The sequence below is a fragment of the Styela clava genome, chromosome 5 (assembly GCF_964204865.1).
Source record: "Styela clava chromosome 5, kaStyClav1.hap1.2, whole genome shotgun sequence".
NCBI lineage: Eukaryota > Metazoa > Chordata > Ascidiacea > Stolidobranchia > Styelidae > Styela > Styela clava.
Window position 1 is genome coordinate 23,399,874 of NC_135254.1, and position 23,682 is coordinate 23,423,555.

General features: G+C 36.5%; 1 protein-coding gene across 2 annotated transcripts; it reads right to left on the minus strand.

Moving 5' to 3' along the window:
- Positions 1-1,241: 1,241 nt before the first annotated feature.
- On the minus strand, positions 1,242-22,399 carry LOC120344264 (uncharacterized). Of its 2 annotated transcripts, none has more exons than XM_039413390.2 (18): positions 21,933-22,399; positions 21,331-21,563; positions 20,891-20,986; positions 20,245-20,370; positions 19,911-20,026; positions 19,267-19,385; positions 18,225-18,402; positions 17,288-17,475; positions 16,435-16,587; positions 15,621-15,759; positions 13,364-13,641; positions 12,899-12,965; positions 12,173-12,348; positions 7,758-8,027; positions 7,318-7,455; positions 6,770-6,934; positions 3,407-4,482; positions 1,242-2,975 (listed from the first exon to the last, which is right to left on the minus strand). In XM_039413390.2, exons 1-18 carry the CDS (start codon positions 22,018-22,020, stop codon positions 2,733-2,735), a joined length of 3,849 nt encoding a protein of 1,282 aa, XP_039269324.2. In that variant the 5' UTR covers positions 22,021-22,399; the 3' UTR covers positions 1,242-2,732. The 2 variants fall into 2 exon arrangements, with proteins under 2 accessions (XP_039269324.2, XP_039269323.2); XM_039413389.2 differs by having other exon boundaries at positions 7,306-7,455; positions 21,933-22,393.
- Between the last annotated feature and the right edge of the window lie 1,283 nt (positions 22,400-23,682).

A 23,682-nucleotide genomic window follows, 5' to 3' on the forward strand; every position in this document is an offset into this window, starting at 1 on the left:
AAACCGTAACGTCATAAAGCGGAAGCTAATTCTTGCAAGGTTATAGAATATGAACATTGTGATGAAACCTTAGATATCAATAACCATGTGGGAATAACCATTGTTTTGTCACAATAACGTTGGCGGCAGAATGAGCAGATGGTTTTTGTTGTATAAGTTATGCGGGTGAACAGGCGAAAACTGATAAAAAATAACTTTGAAAATCCGAAAGATGATAATATACCCCATAAACGTTGTAGTTCAAGCAATTTGTTCTCAAACTTTAAACTGCGCTGAAATGCGAATAAAATCGTTTGCCAATTGTTTTATTTTACAGAAATAGAGATAGGATTAATTCGGCGCCATATCGAGGTTGTCCTGAATGGATCATAATAATTTCGGGTAAAGCTCTGCGATAAACTATTCCTTGTCGCAAATTTATCACCTAGTGAAATTCAAACACGCTATGATTTTGCATTCATTCATGTACAATTACTGCCTATCTTCGATTTATCCGTAAAATTGAGTTAAATTTTATTAGTACGGTAGAATATGAATAAGGGTAACACCAATTAATTGTTCCATTCAATTGTTTCAAGTCATTAGTAATTAGTCATCATGAACTATAGTTATTTTTGCATAATTAGTATGCAGGGTGATAAAAAAGTCTCATAATATGCAACTGTTTCAGAGCACCTTCGTCGAACCCCTGGAACAGCTCCACCGAACCCCAGGGGTTCGATCGAACCCAGTTTAAGAACCACTGGTATAAAACAATAGAGCTCAAATACAAGGGAGGGGGGGATTTAGGGGACTCGTTCTTGAAATTGTAATATTAAGCTATAATAAGTTCGGCATAGTTTTCGGAAATGATGGAACCCAGTGGTTCTTAGTGAGTTCTAAACTTTTCTCCCGTTTCAATGAGTTTAATTGAGACGTTGGGTTTAAGATTTACTTCTCGTCCATTTTTGCATGACTTTATTAATTAACGACCGACCAGTGAATCGCAACATATTACAAAGATTTTTGTCGCCAAGAGAGGTTGACCACCCCCGATATACAATATTACAATACTTTTGCATTTGTGATATTTTTTATGCAGAATAATAAAAATAATAAAATGGCAGCATAGAAAAATTCAGCTAGAATATGATTTTGCGGATGACTACGAAAAAGATGGAATAGAATTTACAAGTGAAAAAAAATATGCTCAATTGATCTGAGTTTAACTCCTTTTCATAAATACACAAGCAGTTTAAATATATTTTCAGTTACTGCAAGTATTAGATACAAAACTCAAAATATAGAGCGCAAGAAGATAAAAACATGATAATATTTAGTTGTATATTTTATTGTCACAATATAGATTTGCAGCATAGATATGTTACCACAGATATCTGCTAACTTTCATCCGATCGTTTAGCTTGACATTATACTTTTGACTTGAGGTGTGAGATTTGCTATATGACGGAAATATACATTGCTTGGCACCAACATTTGGCATAGGGTATTGATTCTAAAGTTGCATCTCGAAATATTTCAACAAATTAGAAAAATATGAATTCCGGTGAAATAGTATTTGATATAAAGTGAAAGTCCTTAAACAACAAGTGCATATAACAAAACTTTAATAGCAGCCATCTATTAGAAAACACTAGTAGAGATTAATAAGTGTTGCTTATTTTAGAAATAGCAGCTTGAATCTTGTAATAACATTATTAAATCATTATCACTTGTTTTTCTAATATATTTCAAATGAGAGTATAATTGCAAACTGAAGACGACCAAATTACTATCTCGTTACATTATAAAAATACTATTTTCAATATGAAATGACAAGGTCTAATTTTGTAGGTGTTCAATGAGTGCACAACTCATTTTTGGGTACTTCTGTAGTATGCGTCCCACGATGGCGGACACCGGAACAAAATATGTGTACCACAGTACCAGTTTAGGCCATAATTTCATTCCAATTTTCCTTACTTTAGTTCCATTACGAGTTCGGGGACTAGCCAATTGACACCCGTGGTATTTATACATGAAACTATGGCCTAATCCAAAGCTGGTACACATACTACATTCTGGTGTCCACCATCTAAGTTCACATACCACGGGAGTACTTGTTGTGTGAACAGAATTAATATCTCAAAACAACAAATTTTCAAATGACAATATGCCAATTTCTAAAATCATATAATTATGATATCCCACAATTTTTATATGCCATAAATGATAATGAATTGGTACAATAAATTCAACTTCTGTTTGCTCAATAATATGATCAATAATCAATATATGATCAAATATCAATATAAAAAAAAACTTAAAAGGAAACAATTTAATATAAAACATCAGTACTTGATTCGTATAGAAATCTCAGAAAAATTAGGGTGACCATATTTATATGAATAGAAGATTTTTGTCACAAGATGATATACCGGTAATATTAAAAAAATTATGAAATACTGCAGTATTAGTTACTTACGCTATGCATAATACAAATATAAAAGAGGCTTAGTTATCAGACAATAACTAAAAGATTAATTTAATTTTCCTTATCGTATCACTGAATGTGCCAAATTTGCTATATGAAAAGTAAGGTAAAATAGGCTAAAAAAGCAACAAGGCAAGTAAAAAACTTCAAAGGAACAATTACTAAAAGGTTCTATAGTAAATACAATTCTAGGGATTTAATAGAAAAGATAAGAAATTGTTGACGTTAAATGTTTATAAAAGTATAAGACTATCTTTTTTCATAAAAGTAATATCATTTCATGTATAAGATAACTAATTTCATTTGAAAAAGTTTGTCTATACTGCATTTTACGATTGCGATCTTTGGAATTTTCAAATCTACCTCCATTTCTTGATAAAGACTGTAGTTTTTCAGCCTTTTCTCGAAATTCGAATCGATTATTAGATGGGAATGATGATATTAATGATAAAGCTTCAGCAGAGAGATCGGTCAATTTCTGGGTTGCTTCGGAAGTTACGATCTAGAAAAAAAACACACAAGTGAATATAAAATAGTTAACATATAAATACTTCAAATACATAAAGTATATTCAAAAAAAGCAGTCGGGAGTAATCAGTTATACAGCAGCAACATCTCGTCGATGTGGCGCATCATGCTATTGCTAAGCGTTAGGAATGCGCTTACAACCGCACTTCTGATAGTGATTACCTTGTATGGGTTCGCAGGTTTGAATCCCATGCGGGGATGGTCATGTGCGAGAGGATTGCTGAACTCCTTGCTGCAGTAGGGTGGTTCAATGTAACCGCTGGTTTGTTATATGATCATGTCTCGTCTTACTCTTATTGGCTTTCCTCTCCCCCAGGATAAATATGTAAATCTTATCTGTTTGTATACTGTGAAGCAGCAAAATCATACAAAACTTAAATATAAAACGAGAGTTTAAAAACTCACCTGATCCTCTACCCAAGACTTCAGAATATTCTCAGTCGCAATGCAATTTTCTTGAAAAGATACTTTTGACACTTGCTTGCTTGGTGACTGTTGAGCAGCAATTAGTTTATTCATCCCAACAGTGTTTGATTGTGAACTCACTCTAGGCTGAGGCGTAGGTGTAATTACATTTGTTTCTTCAAGTGTAAATGCTGACTTACTGGTGGGTGATAATTGTGTGGCATCTCTATACGTGGATACTGTTTGGACATGCAACCTAGGCGCGGGATGGAATTTTGATCCATGCAAACCCATGGAATGTAATTCAGAGTTCTTAACATGTCCTTCGCTGTCACCCGTTGGGGGTGGTGAAGGAGGAGGTGGGAGGGGAAGATTCGGGGAAAGTTGAAAATCTTTGTTTAAATTTCTCGATTTGAATTTATGTGGTGGGGTAGGGGGCTTAAAGTTTGGTGGTGGAGTCTCTGGTGTTGAATCACCAGAGCTAGCTGGTCCCCTCAGAAACAAGTTATCAAGAGTTTTGTGGCTCACGGGAAGTCGCTTCTGCCTTGTAGGCAAGTTGCTCGGACGCTTGGCAGCAGATCCATCAGACTTTGTAGGTGGAAGTCTTGCTGGACAATGAGCAACTTTCATCGGCATTTGAGGAAAAACAAATGCTTTCGATGATGCACCTGGTAATTTTTTTACACGAAAATCCTCACCATGTAAACTGTCTTCATCTGTATTTTTGGTTGAATCCCGACTGGGACTGGTTGGAGTGGCAGGAACACTAGAACATGGTGTGACCTGTTTTTGGTATCGGTTTGGCAACAGTTTCATACCAGATTCTTCTCCAAATGGGGAGCGAGCGGTTCTTGCACTAAATACGCTAGATTCATGACCTGCGTTTTTATCGTCTTCAACCGAACCAGGAGAGACACCAGCCGATGCTGCACTCGATGATGATGTCAAAGATGACGTTTTTCTTCCTGTAGAATCCCCCGGTTTTGCAACTCCGACAGGTTTCTTCCAAGAACTCCGAGAACTGTTTCGGGTAAAAAATCCACCAAATGATGAATGTTTTGACTTTGGCTTTGAGTCTGAAATTTAGAAATATTATTAAAAAAAATGACGTGAAAATATTTGTGTGAATAAAATGAATCAATTTTACTGCCAACAGGACTATCTTGAATATTTCAGTTTTTAAAAAAACATTTTTAAAATTTATCATCATATACTGTACAGCAGGGGTCACCAACCTATTCGAGGCCGAGGGCTACTTTCTGGGTACAGATTAAGCCGCGGGCTACCAATTCAATGTACACTTCTAAAAAGTCGCGGCTGTGTGGTCATCGTTAGTGTGCTAAGCGTTAGGTTCGCAGGTTAGAATCCCATGCGAGGATAGTTATGTGCGAGAGGATTGCTAGAACCCTTGCCGCCGTTGGGATGGCTTCCTTCGCCACCAAGTCCCTGCTTACGAAAACAAATAACTAACTAATCCCATACCCGACATGAAATGGTAACTGGGCGAGAGGCCTTGGTTCGCCATATGGTTAAGCCGTCTTATCGGCTATCGTCTCCCCCGGGATAAATATGTAAATCCCATCCTATCCTGAGTTTATGTCAAAAATGTTGATTCACAAAGATAGGTCAAACGAAACAATGGTCTCGTATAATAGAATTGCTGTATGATTTGAACCGAGAGCTTTTTCTGCCCGTACTGCGCTGACCAGTGGATAGTTAGCGCGGTAGATTGCGTGACAAGCCGTGAAATATCTTTTCGCTTCGCCGTCGCTACAATCACCCCACATATGAGACACACGCAGGCTGTTTTCCTGGTGGTAAAAATATATCCACCCCCATTCATCGTGAAAACGGTGGGTTTTTCATCGTTTTTCTGCCATTTTTCTTTGGAATCAATATATATATTATTGCTGCTCTACAAACCAACGGACAAGAAAAAGCGCGGGTTCGTGGTAAGTGATATCCAACGACTAACATACCGGTGATATCCGTGTAAATGTCATAATTGGAAGAGTGTTGATTGACCCGTCACATTACTGAGGTCAAATAAAAATCAGGTTGATGGCTACAATAATTAATATAGTGCCATTTCCGATTCCCATATAAGTGTGATTTATACAAGAATAGCAGGACACAATTTATTTGATGTAGCCTACTCATAAGAGCCGTTATTAAGCTTAGTTTGGAACAGACCTGCGGACGACTCATATGGTCTTCACGGGCGACTTGGTGCCCGCGGGCAACGCGTTGGTGACCCCTGCTGTACAGTAATACTCAATTCCGATAGCATGAATTTGAGAATGGAATTTTAGACCAAAAAGGACCCTCTACCTCAGGGGTCGACAACCTACGGCCCGCCGAGTAATGTAATCCAGCCTGCGACGCTTCTGTTTTGACGATTATATTCTTTACGTAACAGATTTGACTGCGAGACATTTGCAGACTAAATTATATTATAATCTAACATGTATAAAATTCACAATTACTCGTTTAATGAGCCTATAATATAATTATAATTAGACAAATGGCAACAAAATGCAGAAAAGTTTATGCTAAGTGCAAAGGGTTCAATGGCGCCGTAAATATTCAAATGAGATTTTTTGAGATGCAATGCAATGAGGAAATAAATATATATTCTATTCGAGAGATGTATCACTGCTTGATTTTTATTATAAAAAGTATCATCATCAACTTTCTAAAAATATGTGCGGCCCCGTTAATGACTTGCACCCCGCAATTTTGGCCTGCGAGCGACAAAAGGTTGCCGACCCCTGCTCTACCTGAAGGTACAACAAATTAACGATCAGTTGTTGGATCTACGAATGCATTAGAGATCTCAGACGCAAACAACATGTCGACCTAACTCATCGTGGAGGTAACTAATATTGTTCACCTACTTTACATCAAGTTGTTTAAAGGGACTGAAACCTATAAACAAATGACAATTCACTTGGCTAACACAGACAGTCCCTGAACTCGTAATAAAACTAAAATAAGGAAAATCGGAATAAAATTAGGGTCAACCCTAACCTGGTACACACACTATGAGAGTACCATTACATAAACATGAAGCTCCCAAAATTTCAACTGCTTCTTCAATGCCTTGCTCAGGGTGAATGAACAAAACATCTCTCGTGTCAAAATCAATAACTGATACCTTATCAGCAAAATCAGCATTCAATAATAAATTGTTTTAACATCAAAATTCATTTTGCAAATATCATCTGTTTGGGCAAATGAACGATTTTGACAAGCCAAAAATAGTATTCGAATGTACCAATACAGATAGAGAGCTAAAATTTGGGAAAATCCATTTTTCATTTATTTCATTGCACAGTTTGCAAATGTTATGAGAAATCCAACCTTTGATTCTTTCGCAATCAAGTGAAGTGTCATCACTTTCCGATGTCGATGATTTGCCAGTTGACACTCTGAACCCCTTTTTCATACGTCCGCTTCCAAAGTGGGGACGAAACTTATCGAAAAATGAATGCTTTTTTCGTAATGTTTGAGGACTCTCACCAATACCTGGAAAACAGATATCGTTATAACATGCAAATGTGGAAATAAGCTAAACAAGAATTCTCTTACATACAGTGAAGTTAAAAATATTTCTGCTGCTGTCATACATTTTACAAATCTAAAATGCCAATGAAAAGTTGACGAATGATTTTAGGAATATTACAACAAGATCCTGAAAGTACAGTCATTGAAAAACTGACAAATTTCAAAATCAAGTCATTTTTTGCACAAAAAAGTTGGCATTACTATTATATAAATAGATTGCAACTATAAGTCAGTGATTCACTCTTCAAGGGCTAATCACACGACACACACAGCATTCAAACGCATTGTCACATCACAGATATGGGTGATTGAATATGTATAGCGAACAATACCTTTGTCTTTACCCTTCGAGTAATCAACAGCATTATTATTGGTATTCAATGCCGGAATATCAAACGGTGATTGGTTGGTCGTTTTATGATTGGCAAGAGAATTTTCAGTTTTGGATTGATGCATAGATGCAAAATATTCCAAGCCATCACCTAGAAAAAACATTGTGTGCATAAATGTATTAGAACATTTCTATAATTTTTCCAATTAAAATATTGATCAGACAGTTCATTTTTTATACCATCAGGTATTAGCGGGACAACTGCTGAATTAGTATTCATTGACTTTGTGACTGTATAATTTAATAAAAAATAAATTTTAGGTCAGAAGCTTAATTCCAATTTCAGCCAAAGGATACAAAACATGCACATTTTTGGGAGAAAAATGTCACACAATTGAACAACAAAACACCCTGGCTGAGCACTCGGCCAACAAACCCCCAAACTCAAATCACCTTGCTTTAAATTAGGCTTCTTGTCAAATTTCATGCTCGCAGATTTTCTGATAATTCCTGGCGTTGAAACAGTTGGAACATTCTCGTTATCTTCTGCATCAAAACCCGGTATTGACGTCCCCATTTGTCCTAAGCTGAGGCTTCTTCTTTTTTCTAATTTAGTTTTCATATCTTCCATCCTTTTATTGCTTTCTTTGTTATAATCCATTTCGGATGTTCGGATATCAGTTACACAATTATCAGTTCGTCTCAAAACTTCAGAACTAGAGCCTGGAAATAAGTTTTGTAATGTTAGCATTTCAACTTGGGGGAAATATTAGGGTAAATATCCACTGCCTGTTGATACCAAGGAATATCTGCCAGGGTGTCACTACATTAGAGCTAAGATCTGAAGCCTGAGCCTGAGAAATATCGGGTCGGGTCGGGCCTGAAATATCAAGCATTGCGTTCAGGTCGGGTCGGGCCTATATTGTCAATCATTACGTTCAGGCCGGGCCTAAAATGTCAAACATTGCGTTTGGGTTGGGTCGGGCCTGAAAAGTCAATAATTGCGTTCGGGTCGGGTGGGGCCTGATTTGTCAATCATTAGGTTCGGGTCGGGCCTGAAATGTCAATCATTGCGTTCGGGTCGGGTCGGGCCTGATTTGTCAATCATTACGTTCGGGTCGGGCCTGAAATGACAATCATTACGTTCGGGTCGGGCTTATATATCGCTGGATTTTTTATAAGTAAATATATGTTTATAAAAAATATGTACTAAAACTATGTGCGAATACTAAACGAAGGAATACTTGTTATAAAAGAAATACTTTGAATAAAGCAGAGAAGAAACTGTAATGGACCTTTCCCCGACCTTTGACCCCCCCTCTAAATTATTCTTCCTATACTTTACCATTGCAAAATTTTCGGGGCTTATTTTATTTTTTAAGAGTGGTTTCGAGTAAAATGGGGTATTTACTTCAAACCATCATTATATTTCATCGCATGCAACAATCTGTTTTTTTTTAAAAGTAACGGTTAAGAATTTTAGCATAGTCTATCACAGCAATTACACAAATTTTTATTTCAATTAAATTAAAACTCCTAGGAAGACAAAGGGATATTTGAATTATCTGATTTATATTTAAATTTTCAAAACAAAACTGAAAACTAATGATTAGCGTTCGAAAACGGGGTAGTGTTTACGACCACACCCGAAAATCTGTCTTGACTTTTGAGCGAGAAAAGTGTCGAAGCGGATGCGAAAACGGGGCATTGTTACATCACTTTTTCATATTGCTGATTGGCCAATGTCATGCTCAGTGCACGCGTCGTGAACACTGATTCTTAATAATCTTCCCGTCCGCAAGTCCGCGTGATTTTAACCTAGTATTGACGATATGGAGCAGCAAGAAGTGAAGGACAAACTAAAGACAGGGGAACTGAAAAGAAAAACACACACCGGTAAGAGTGAGGTGTGGAAAACGTTCAAACTGATTGTTGAAAATGCTACAGAAACTTGCGTTGACTTCGCTGAGTGTCAATGCGGAATATTGCTTGCATGCGATAGCAAAAAGACTGGCACGTCGACGCTGAGCAGGCATTTAAAAACCTGTACTGGCAAAAGTCATGATCGCCAATCATCTATATTATCATTTGCCCCAAAGACCGTCCCTCTTCGTGCTAAGCAGGCCATCACAGACAAGTGTGTGAATTTTTGCTGTCAAGACCTCAGACCATTTTCAGTAGTTAGTGGCGAAGGTTTCAAAAGTCTGGCCCGTGAACTGATCAATGTTGGGTCAACTTTTGGACGCGTACCTGTCGACTCTGTCCTGCCTCACTACACCACAGTGTCAAACGCGTGCACCGAGAAGGCTAATGTAAAAAGAAGCTTGTTAATTACGCAGGTAAAGAAGGCTATGGCAAGCGGCTGTGACGTTGCCATGAGTACCGATATGTGGACAGATGATTTCAGAAAGAAGAGGTATAGAGGTATATTGCAATAACTTGTCACTTTACTGAAACGAACTTCAACTTGGTTGGAAAAATCCTCACCACTGCTGTATTTCCAGCAGAAGACGCCAAAACGGGGAAGAATATAAGAAGAGAACTGGTACGGCTTCTGGTGAATACATTTGGTTTGGAACAATCATCTTTATCCGGAATAGTGTGGGTTACAGATCAGGGCAGTAACATCGTGAAAGCTTTGGAGCCTTACAAGCGCATCTCGTGCCTTGACCATGTTATCAACACTGTCCTTCGCCATGAGCTGGACAAGGACGCACTGTCTGAAAACGCCCCAGACATTGGAGACAACCTTTCATATTTGTGTTCGTGTGCAGCAAGACTCTTGAATTGAATAGAACTGCAGTCAAGAGTGTTGTCCGTTTCACCAAGCAATCTGGTTTGACAGCACAACTATCAAAAACAGTGCTTCAGATGGGTGAAACCAGATTCAGCACCGTCTATTTGACACTCAAGTCTGTGCGCGAGATATATACTGAGTTGTGTGGGAAGCTGCAGTCACGCGGAGAGGGGGGGCGCATGGACAACATTGCAACAGATATGTTGGATTTTCTGATCTCCTTTCTAGAGCCTTTCTATGCAGCACAACGAGAGCTGGAAGGAGATAAATATACCACACTGAATCTAGTTTGCCTCTGGAATGAGAAGTTAAGAAAGCACTGCCAACCCAGTTTTACGGATAATCTTCAGCAGGCGTTTGTGCGTCGCAGGCATTCTGAATTTTTGGATCAAAAAATCGAAATACATATGTTGCACAAAGTTGCACTGTTGCTGTGGCCTACCTTCAACAAACTCAAAATTATGACACCGACAGAGGTGTCAGAAGTGCATGTACATGTGTACATGTACACTCCTGGAAGAGGATGGAGAAGCCAATCCTAGGCCTACAACTGTTGAACACGAGGAGGACGAGGCGCACACCTCCAGCACCCTTTCTCCACCTGCAGCAAAACGAAAAATTTCCCTATTCGCTGATTGGGAAAACGCGGATGATGACGATGATGCACCTGTTCGAGATGAAGTTAGCCTGTACATCAGTCAAAGGCATGCCATAGATGATGACCGAGATTTGCTTGGCTGGTGGAGAACAAACTCCTGTATATACCCTAGGCTCGCCAAGTTAGCAAGATCCGTGTTGTGCATACCAGCAAGCAGCAGTGAGCGAGTTTTTAGCGCAGCTAGCCGCACGATAGACCAGCGGAGAAATTCACTGAAACCTGGCACAGTGGGCGCAATCTTGTTCTTACATGACGACCACCGAATGTAAACAACGTAAGTAATATCTTGTTGTTCAATTCGCCATTTTAATTATAGTCTGAGGCTTTAATTATTTCCCTTATTTCACAGGGACAAAGATCAAGTTACGAGAGGCCTATAGATGCGTGTTTTGTGTAATATTTTGTGTTTTGTGTAATCTTTTGGCCCATGGCCCAATATGGAATAAATTCGAGATTAGAAACTATTTTTCAGGTTCCGATTTCATAAATATTAAATTTCGAAATTTAAAGTTTCGTAGTTCTTTGGATGATGATGCTTATTCATTGCTTTTTAACGGCATACCTCGTTTAATTTAATGTGCCGCACAAGTGGAGTGCAGCGGGACATCTGACACACGTTTTTGAATGCCTCTTGATGATAATATGTGTGTCGCTAGGGAATTTCTTAGTTTGCCCAGTAAAACCTTTAGCTACCTTCTATCCATTAGCCCCGCATTGTGAAATGAATGTGCAGATTATAGAGCTCACAAAAGAAGAAATATGTCCCAGCATTCCCCTATACTGTACTAAACTCTTGCAATGACAATTCGAAGAACTCCTAAATAAAATATGAAATTTCGGGCCTGCGAATCCAGTTCATTTGTCGGGCCTGCAAAGCCAGTTAGTTAGTCGGGTTGGGCCTGCAAATCCATTTAATTAGTCGGGCTCGGGTCGGGTTTTAATACCCACGGGCCCGGGTCGGATCGGGCCTGCAAATCCAGTTAATTAGTCGGGCTAGGGTCGGGCTTTATTACCCACGAGCCCGGGTCGGGTCGGGCCTTCAAATCCAGTTAATTAGTCGGGCTATGGTCGGGCTTTATTACCCACGGGCCCGGGTCAGGTCGGGCCTGCAAATCCAGTTAATTAGTCGGGCTCGGGTCGGGTTTTAATACCCACGGGCCCGGGTCAGGTCGGGCCTGCAAATCCAGTTAATGAGTATTCAGGAGGTCACCTGTGAATGGGTTGCTGTAAATGTCACAATTGGATTGAAAATCAATACAAACTATGTGTTAACATCATAAAATCAAAGTATCTCCTTTTTTAAAGTGCTTTTTCTGTAGAGCTTTGCTCAGAGTGAAACTGTGAAAACACCCCAGAAAAAATAGCTAAAAATAAATAATCTTCATAAAATAATATATTACAGTTCAAAATTACCTCTTCTTAAATCTGCCACATTAACAGAAGGTTTATTGCTTGTGGATTTGTTGAAAGAACTGATTCGGGTTGGTGGTTTGGGAGCTTGGCGTTTTTTCTTCTTCTGACTGAGTGGGATGACTGGTGAAAAAGATGGGTTCACACTTTTTGACACTTTCGCATTGCCGGTTAGCGCACTGAAAAGTATGATGTAAAGTAATGTAAATTAATAGCTTATTTATTTCTCGTAAGCTCATAGTATGATCTACACCAGGTCCGACTCCACCGCACATCTCGACCTATGTTTTGTCATGGTATTGGTAAAACCTGAAAATTCTGCTTCACACATTGCAACAAAACCTCGTTGCGGGGCCCCTCGACCCCAGTTTGGGCAACCCTGATCTACAGAGTGGGTAAATAATATGAGTCCAGGCACTTAGAGATGCAATAACAACTTGTCAATATTACAAGTAATCATGGAGACATGTTAATAAGGTCATACTTATTAGCATCATGGTTATTCTCAAAATTTTGGTTAAAAGTGCAGGATTGATCTTAAAAGTAGGCTAGCATAAAGTACAATATAGTGAGTACAGATTTTCATGCATTTATCTCGGGTATATATCTTCAATACTGAAATATGTGTGTGCTTTATAATCCTTGATGTGCCGCTTCCAGTAGTTACTTACAAAAAAAATAACCTAGTGTTACTACGGCACAAAGATGTGTTAGGCAATATGAACTGACCTTGGAGACGGACTTGTTGGTTTTATAAATACATCATCATCTTTTGTTTGAACTTGTGATGAAAGAGCTGAACAGGATTGGGAAGGTAAAATAGCAAAATTGAAATTCATCAAACGGCGGTAATTTAGAGTATGGAGGCCTAATTAAAATGGACTGTACATATTTTTTCAATGTTCCAACTTGAAACTGCAGCATCAGATTTTAAATTGGATGCCAGAAGTAATAAAAAATATTGAGGTGCAGAAATGTGTGCAGTGCACTCAATGTGTTCGATATTTATAACATAACAGTAGCCTATTACAAAAAAACAAAAAGTCATTGTATATTTATATATCATGGACAATTGTTCTAAAACATAACACAGCTATTATAAAAAAAAATTGAAAAGCTAATCGCTAAGCGGCCAAGTTTTAACCCTGGGTAAGCAAACAATGACTTTGAACAATGAGCATCTAATGATCATACTTTGATTTGGAGATCCGGCACTTGGTCTGGTTAATACAACATCTGGGATCTGAGCTGATGAATTAGACTGGTTGCTTCCACTGTCTTGTTCACCAGGTTGTAAGTCCTCATTTGTCTTTATAATATCAGGTGGTGGTGGAGGTGGGGGAGGAAGAGGTTCGTCAAAGTCATCAACACACATCGAAGATTCAGGCGGCTGTAGTTGTTGTTGATGTCGTTTTTTACGAACAGCAGGAACTGGTGGTTCTAATACTGCATCATCGCTATTCTCCACTTTGCTGTAATATTTTCAAACTTTTTTATGAGATTCTATGTCTGTCTGAATGAAGTTTATTCTGGAAATTTTCCGGCAATTCGCCAAAGTGTGAGGTGACTGAAGTTGCACCATATTTGTCGCAATTTGACTGATGTAGAAAAGACCAAGAAGTACATAGGTTTGATATTAGACCATAATCTACATTTTTCCTAAAATTTGTATCATTTTCTACCATCTTGGTCAGACATCTTACTTTGCGATAGAAATGTCATCATAAAATCATGTCATTCCAAACATATTCACATGCATTCAAACACATTAAATATTCAAATAAATTACAAATTTGTTAATCGACATAGTTTATTGTTGAATTCATGAGTATTAAAATTTTAAATTTTCATTTTAACATCTGACTGTCAAACTGTAAAATAAGTTCACTTTTAATGACTAGGGATGCGACAAGATTCGGACTCGTGCTCGGATTCGTGGCCGAATCTCTCGTAATTTGATACTCGGATTCGGCCCGAGTCTTTGATGCAGATGTCAGTGGCGTTACAATCGTATATATGTACAAAAACAATCTCGCAAGTCCCATCGATTAAATGTGCATAAATTTGAAAACTATTACTCGTGGTAATTGGATGTTAATCGGGCCAACTTTTTATTTTTATTCAATAAGTATTTACATACACCGTGATTAGTGACGGGCAAAATCGAATTTTTCCTGATCGAATAATTCGACTATTTCTTTTTATTTACCGATAGTAGAAAATTACTAGAAGACTGGAGACTCGATAACAAAGCGGCTTCTTTACTTCTTAACTTCACTTCTTTATCACAATCGCGAATTGTTTTTTTGTCACCGCGATTGTTTCGGCGACCGACATCTTATTTATTGTTGGTAAACTATATTTTTAAAGCACCATTTTTCCCTATCAGCTTTCAATCAACGCCGGACATCGAAGTTTCGTTTTTATATTTCAGGCAGAAGTGTGAGTACAAATCGACGAAGATATTAAAGACAGCTATTAATTAGTGAATTCATAAAAATATTAATTTTATTCTGGTCTCATCTTCTGGATTTGATCTTCCATATCACAGTTTGTAAATTACGGTCCCTATTTTAAGGGAACAATACCTATCGTGGCTTAAATCTTACTCGTAACTCTCACTTTTAAATTAATGTTAATAAATTCGATTTTGCTTTTCAAAGCGCCGTTATTTGTATTAATGGAAATGATCGTACCATGAGTTTGAACAGACAGCCGTAACTTAGCATATAACACATTTCGCCATTTGCGTCTGTCTTATTGAATTATAATCAACAATTACACATTCTTTTTTCCCACGGATTCGACAATCGCTATTGATGGTTTTCAAACGAAGAATAGCTACGGTAGCTATTTTGTTACGATATATTTATAAGATACATTTATTCGATGCTTCCACAGTTGGCAATTCTTTATTAATATCTCAATTATCACGGAGATGGGCGTCTGTATCAGCGCCGACTAAAAAAGATAACATATAAGTAAAAATTTCTCATAAAAAATTTGTTCCAAACGTGTGGGTTATGGCCCATATTTATCGTGATAGAACACGAGCGCGGCGTCTTCAGCAGTCGACGCGGCGGTAGATCAGAGTTACGTAACAAAGTATTTATTCCTTCGAGAGGGAATAGGACCTATTTATACTAATTTAAACTAGCCGCTCAGCGAATGATTGTATCGAAAGCAATAGTGTTTATGTGCAACGTTTTTAATTACATAGTCTTATCATACAGAATGTTTAATTTACACCCATTATACACGAACAACAGCATCACTTTAGGTATTTATTTCGGAGCTATGTAAAAGTATTAGACTCGGGACTCGGACACGAGTCCAGCGCAAATACTCGGGATTCGGCCGAGCCGAACCTTTTTGGATTCGTCGCATCCCTATTAATGACCAATGAAAACAAAAACATTACAACACAATATTTGAAAAAACGAAACTATACCATGTTTTCTTTCTTGGAAGACTCGGTGGAGCGGGTTGTGCTGGTAATTCGGGTGCATCATTTGATTCTTTGAATAACTTATCGAGATTTTTATGAATTTCTTCAAATGTAGGTCGAAGATTTAAATCCCATTCCCAGCCTTCAACACAGAAAAGTATAAAAATTCTCAGTAAATAATGAAAAGAGACCTGGTCATTTTTTTTGTCTTAACCAGAAAAAACCTAATACTTTCTAATATAGCAACAAGCATTGAAGATTGATAGGCATTAGGCAATATAAAGAAACAAACAATAGTAAAAAAATGGTTGAAAGATTCAAGGTGAATCAGACATAAGATAATTTAAAGAGTTGTATAATAACAAATTGACGAAATCATATTTCAACTTATGGAAGGACATTACTATTTTGAATAAGAACAGCAGGAACAAAAAATTTATATTCGAATGTTTTCAATGTCAAATTTCCTCAAAATTAAACCAAATTAGCTTGTGTCATCTCTAATAAAAGTTCTAAGGAAATCTTATTTTTGTATTTTTCAGATCTGTACAGCCTAGCCCTAAAATGGACATAAGTCACTATCTAGAAGCAAAGCCAAACAGGCACAGCTTTAAAACTGACCAAAACATAGGGTACTTCTTGTCCATAATGACAGAAGACCGAATAAATCGGATTCAGAAAAAAGTGACATAAGCTAATTTCATTTTACTGCGGCGATATGAAGCCATTACTATTCCAATACACAATTTTGTATATTCCTTTAGAATATCATCATATTGCTACTTGCTAGATTAGAGTTTGAATTTTTCCAACTTACATTTGAGCATAATTTCATACACAGGAATAGGACAATTGGGTGGGCATTGCATACGATATCCATCTTCTAGTTTTTCATAAACTTGAGTCAAATCTACCCCAGGATATGGTGACATACCATATGTTGAGATTTCCCAAAGCAAGATACCAAAAGCTGGAAAAAAGTTAAATAATAAGTGGCAAGTAGACGTGGTACTCTTGTAATTATGAATATTTTTATATATGAATATGGCGTTTTTATAGGTTTTTGCTTCGATCAAGGCTCTGCACACAAGAAGCCCGGGATATGCATGAAAATAGCCTATTTTTTATAGTACCAGAATCTCTTCGATTAGGCAAATTTATCACACCTCGGATGAGGTGGTGAGCACGGAGTGTGTAATCTACGGTTCCAACACAGTGTGAAGTTTTAACCACTAGGTCAGAGCCCCAGAAGAAAGATAAATGAGGTTGACGCTAAATGCTAATCATAGAAACACGCCTACCATCACACCTCAAACTACCCTGCTTTGAATCAGGTTTTAGATTGTAATCAAATGGAGTAATTTGGTTGGATCTATTTGAATTTGATTGCCAACATTCAACACAATGAATAAGGTATATTAAATTGTGTCAGTTTAATGTTAATATTCAGAATGGAAATTGAGCGGTATCATGATAAGCTCATGCTTCCGAAAACAAATAACTGGCTAACTAATCCCATCCCCGACATGAGCTGGTGACCAGATGAAAGGTCGAGGTTCGCCGAATGATAAGCCCAGAGCCCTCTTATTGTCTTTCCCCTTCCAAAGATAAATATGTAAATCTTATCTTATGATGAACATGTACGTATTTTGTGATAAAAATCAGCTTACACCAAACATCAGATTTTGTGGAAAATCTGTTGAAAGCAAGGCTCTCTGGTGCCGTCCATTTGATTGGAAATTTTGCTCCTGCACGAGCAGTATAGTCATCACATCCAGACATTAGACGTGATAAACCAAAATCAGCAACTTTGACAACATTATTTTCTTCCACTAAACAATTTCTCGCAGCAAGATCCCTGAAAAATCAATAGATTTGTTTTTATTATTGCTAATTGGCAGTATCTCATAATTCTATCATTAATTCATAAGTTGGTACATGGGCCACGTGCCTCACACCATGGCCTAACAATCTCAAGTTAAATACCTTTGGTTTGAGTGAGAAAGTCAATCCACTCCCACTATTTTATCCAGTATAATTAATAAATAGCGTTGGGTATGCTGAGATGAAGATTTTGATGCTTTTAAACTAAGCATATTCTTAAGTACACATTAACCATTATAGCAATATGAATTTTATTAGGCGTATAATTAAAGAAAATACCTATAAAGAATTTCTTAAAATTCATTTATATACATTCCGTTGTATAATAATGCACAAATTCAATAATGGGGCTATTTTCAATCAGTCAAAACACAAAACCTCCTAAGATGATTATATATGAAAACTTTGTTTGCCAAAAAATTATGACTGTTCTCAGTTAAAATAATAAATCACTAATGAACAACTGAAATTTCAAAAAAACGAAATTAAAATATATATTTTAAATTTATTGGAACATCAACAATTAAGTCCTATCTTATATCATGATTCAGTTCATTTATACAGCTCAATAAATCTGAAATTGTCCCTCCTTAAATAATTTCTTGATACGAGATAAATCTCGCCAATATTGAAGACTTAATTAATTTGAAACATTTGAATAAATTGTTAAAACTGTATTTGTAACCATATAGAAAGATAATGACAAAATAATAAAATACACACCTATGAATGTAATTTTTCTGCTCTAAATACTCCATAGCAGAAGCGACTTGTGTTACCATATATAAAAGCGTTATTGCATCAATGCAAGTCCGATCACATTTCCGTAAATATTCTAACAAATTTCCTCTGCTCATAAATTCAGTTACGATGTAAAATGGAGGTTCTTGTGTACAAACACCTAAAAATATTTGTTCACAAATATGAATGATCAAATGAATTAAATATGAGAGTGTCAATTTAGTCATGGTGAACACAGTAAATTCTTGTTATAATTTTGAGAAGTCTCTGACCAATATGCCACTAAGATTCTCAAAGGGTGACATGGGTGATAGCGCGTTCTCAAAAGGTCAGAATTATTTTGAAACTTGTCTTGTCATTTGACATCTGGCAAATATCCGCTTATAAATACGATGTGGAGCGAGACCATGGATGCTCTCATTTCTAACATATTATTTGATTCAAGATTAGGTGCTCCAGAAGTGTGCGTAACAATATTGTGTTCGCCCACTCTACATCAAGTTGTGTAGAGGGGCTGAAATCTATGGGCAGGGGGTACATTAACTTGGCTAACACAGACAGTCCCCGAACTCGTAATAAAACTAAAATAAGAAAAATCGGAATAAAATTATGGCCTAACCCTAACCTGGTACACACACTACGAGTACCCAAGATTATACCTGTCCAAAATGATCACCAAGTTCATCACCATGGACTATGATTAGGCAAAGCTAAGGGGCAACAGTACATAATTGTCTTTGGGAACCACTGCACTATGTGACTATGATATGACCGAAGTTTGAAACAGGTACACCGCTACTACATTATTATTGTTGTTTCTCACTCAGATCCAGAAAACAAAAAAGTGTCAAGCGCTGTCATACATTAAAATAAATTACCGTATGTTGGAAGGTTCAGATTGAACAATTAAGAGCAACACATACCTCTGATTTTTAATTAAACACAGAAACCAAATATAGTGAATTCATAATAAAGAAAATAATAAAGAAATAATAAAGAAAATTTTAATAGCATATCAATTCACCTAGTAATTGGACTAAATTAGGATGTTTGACATATTTCATGACGGCCGCTTCTTTCAGAAAATCTTCTGTATTTGTTGTGTCCTCCCTCAATGTTTTTACAGCAATTGTTTTGTTATACCTGAAAAGTAAAAGATATAATTAACGTAAGAAAAGTAATATTATGGAATAAATATTAACATTTTAACTATCAAACATCCACTGTATATTCTGTACTTGAAACCCCTATTGGAATTGGGATTAATTTTATCAAAGGCTGATATAAAATCAAAACTGAGGATGGTCGAAATCAATAAATCTACCGTTACTATTGCCAAATATACTTTAAAATAATATTTCAGAATGTGAAATACCGAAATATTATTTTTGCAGTGTTCAACAAATACCACATAGAAGTCTAGTTTCTATTTTTCAGTTTTTGGAGTCCGGATTCTAATTAACAGTCCTTTCTGGCCACATTGTGAGACTTAATTAATTTGATCGTGATTTTTTCAAATTATCTGTAAAATCAGAATTTGCAATATTGAATATACAATTAATTCTGAATTTAGATACTTCAAATTTGGCTTTGAAATCTGACAAAATATTTGTGCACAAGTTCATGCTGAAATATCATATCTAACCCATAAAATTATGTTATACAAACCGTTTCCATAATGCTTCATAAACATCCCCATATTGTCCTCCACCTAGTTTTTGTTTCATGAGAATTTCAGTTCTGTCAATTTCCCAATGATCAAAGTCTGGTGAAAATCCAAATGCCTGAAAGAAAATGTTAGAAGTTTGTGGACAGACAACTAGACAAAAGTTACACAACGTAAGGAGAAAATCACATGTATATACATGTTGCTATAGGAAATTTCTATTTCAAACGTAAGGAGAAAATGGAAATTTTTATTACATAATAACTGTTACAAAAGCAAACAGCCAATCTTCTTGAATAATTTAACTTTACTTCTATGAATATAATTTCTACTCACAGTTGGTCTTGTTTTCTTTGAAGCAGGATAATGCAAAATAGTAACCAGACCATCTGGTACATATGAATGATGATGAACTAATTCGGGTAAAGTTTTGAATTTGTGCTCAGCTGAAATGTAATATTTCTGGAAAAAAAAAATGATAATATGAACAATGGAATATTGCATAAATACAGGGTAACTGTTAACAAAGTTATGCAAAATTGAGGTAAAATTTTTCGTCATGGCAATGTTAAAAAAGTAACTGTTAAATAGCGTCAGTCGTGATTTGGTCAAATGGCATTTCAATGTTCAATACAGTTTAAAGGTGTCAGTCAGTCGGTGAATGTTTTAAGTAGCATTTCATCTCAACTTCTGTTAATTTTGCGTTATTTTTTCAACACCCTGTATATCCTATTGAATAGGGCTGAAATAAGAAACTCAAATGACATTGTTAATGATAAAAATTCAGGTGAATAAAAGCATACTTCTGACTAATATCAACAACAACAATGAAACAAAGCACCAAAAACACAATTGCAACTGGTACAGTAAAAACAAGCAATTAATAACGTTCACATAGCAATATAACATTTTGAAATCAAGAATACGGTAAAATATAATACTGTGTTTGAGCTGTATCATTTGACACTAGTTTATAATTTACCTTATCAGCATCAGTATTAATACGATAATGATACACTCTGCCATCAAACCTAACTGATACAGACAATTGACCAGGGCAGCTCTCTGAATCACGCACCTGTGAATATTTATAAAATAAATAAATAAAGTAATTTAGTCTGGTACTCCTTGATGTAGGCTACTGATAAGAACATGGTATTGTTGAGAGCAAATCAAGACATAATTACAAAAAATGAGTTTCATTAGTTTCAAAAATATTAGAAATTCAGACACTTGAACAAGATTGGTCACTCAACAGAAAACTCAACAGGCTTTTAATTGCTATATCCGTTGAACACCAGAGAATAATGTTATTATTATCCATCTTTTAAATCACTCAAGTTATACAAAAACACTTTCCAACAAGACTTCTCAAGTGAAATTTTATTAATTAATAAAAACTAAACGATGTAAAATGCTTACCAAAAAGCTTCCATTAATTCCACTACTTAAAAGATATTCAGCGGCAGCTCTGGAAACAGCACCATGGTACCAAGAATGCTTTTCTAAACTTGCAGCCGGAGTAATATAGTTGCTGGGTACCCATCCCCGACTACCAATTGATTCTTTCTGATCTTCCGAATCACTGACACTAATAATTTCACCTTCGCACCATTCTCCAGTATGATTGTATTGCATAACATGTAGCTGACATCCTATATTCATAAAAATGGATGAATATTAATTGGTTGTTTTAAATACTATGTAAAATGCACATATTTCATGAAAGCAAACTTTATATTTGGTTGACTATATTCAGATGTTATTGGTTGCATAAGAGTTAGGAATCAGAATAAATGTAGCAAAATATCAGTCTTAGAAGCCTCTGCGTTTTTGTTGGGAGCACGTCTTTACGATTTCACCCTTTTTTTGTTTGTCCTTGATCAATGTTTATTTCAGAACTGGCATTATTATTAATAACAATACTGATACTTTTTTAGCTAAATATGAGTGTGAAAATTCTCACGAAAGTAGATTGTTAACTGATCAGATTCCCATGAAAATTAAAACTTATTTCAAAATACCTTTTGATATTGTAAGCTGATTAGATCCTCCTGCTTCGAAGGGATAGAGAGCAACAAATATATGAGAGTCTAGTATTTTAGAAGACATTTCAAAGTTTTTCAGAAGTTTACATCTGATGCGGACATCTTAAATCCCAGATCAGCGAATCTGCTCCATCAAAATTCACTGATTTGTAATATCTTTCTGATATGGGAATTGATCATTAGAAAAGATAATTAGAAATCATAATTCAATGTTATCCTAATTGAAATGAAAATCATTCTATCATATCAGACATGCCCATATTCTATTTGATACAGTAATAGAGGCAAAATATTACAAAACTAGATGTTTTGAAGAATCCATAAAATCATTGCTGTTTTTTCAATAAATGGATTTTCATATTAACCCAGACAACCAGAAGAGAAAAGCTCAAAATCCCGTTTAACTGTCAAACCACAGTCTTTCATCCAGTTACTGAGTTACCAGACCCTGTCCACCAAGGGAAGAGTTTACCACTGTTTCCCAAAAATAAGACAGTAATTGTCCCGTTTCATCTCTCACACGTTTTAAATTATTCATTTAAAACGTGTAAGACTGTAGGAGTGATTTCTTGCTATCGACTAGGTCAAAAAAGTTTCACATTTTAGACTAGGTCTTATTTTAAGGGAAGGGCTTATATTGAAATCAATTTTAAAATTTGGGCTAGGTTTTATTTTCGACGAAACACGCTAGTAATTTTTCTCATATGCATGGACCTCATGTTGTGGTGGTCGTGAGAGATGGATGTAATTGACCAACAGTCAATTAAGGTAAACCACACTACTGTACCCGGCCAGTCTGGATTTCATGGCCTTTTTGAACGAGAAATCGGGCGTGCAATCAGAAATTCCCGCGTGCAAATAAGAATTCCTGGCTTGCAATTATAGCTCACGGCGTGCAATTATAGCTCACGGCGTGCAAAACAACTGCGCCCGCGTGCAACTGACTTTGACGTTAGATACCTCACAATACATCCGCGTAAAATAACCGATATCGATAAAAAATACAGTGAATCAGGGCAAAAATGGACGTTTGACCTTTGACCCCCAAACATTATTTCTACAGTTTGTCACTAATTTTGAGAGTGTTAGTGCGACTTTGGATACCGGTACTGTTCAGTACGTTCAGGTAAAATTATTGGATGAAAAATACGTTGAACCAGAGCAAAATGGACATACTTTGTCATTGATTTTAGGAGTGTTTTTCCGTAGAATTAATGGATAAAAAATACGTCAATTAGAGCAAAATGGACGTAGGACCTTTGACCCCAAACATTATTTTTAACTTCGTCACTAATTTTGAGAGTGTTTGTGCGACTTTAGATACCGGTACTGTTCAGTACATTGGTGTAAAATTATTGTATGAAAAATACGCTGAATCAGAGCCGTACCTGGCCAGCGTTGATGTGGAGGCGATCTTTTCGTCCATGACTATTCTCACAAGATTCCTATCATTCAACACGATATCGTCTTTTTTGCTTCGCATTTCTCAATCAGACCAAATCTTGCAAGCTAGTATTAGTCGACAATTGTGGAGTTATAATATTTTGGCATCTTTATATCACTGGATTATTGATATTAAAACCATTTAAACCGATTTACATTGGTGAGCAATTGCAAATTTTCGGCGTGCAAAATTGAATTCGCTTGCGTGCATTTTTGCGGAGCGCTAGCGCCCTCGGGCGTGCACCTGCCATGGAATCCAGTCTGGCTGTACCGTACCGTGTTG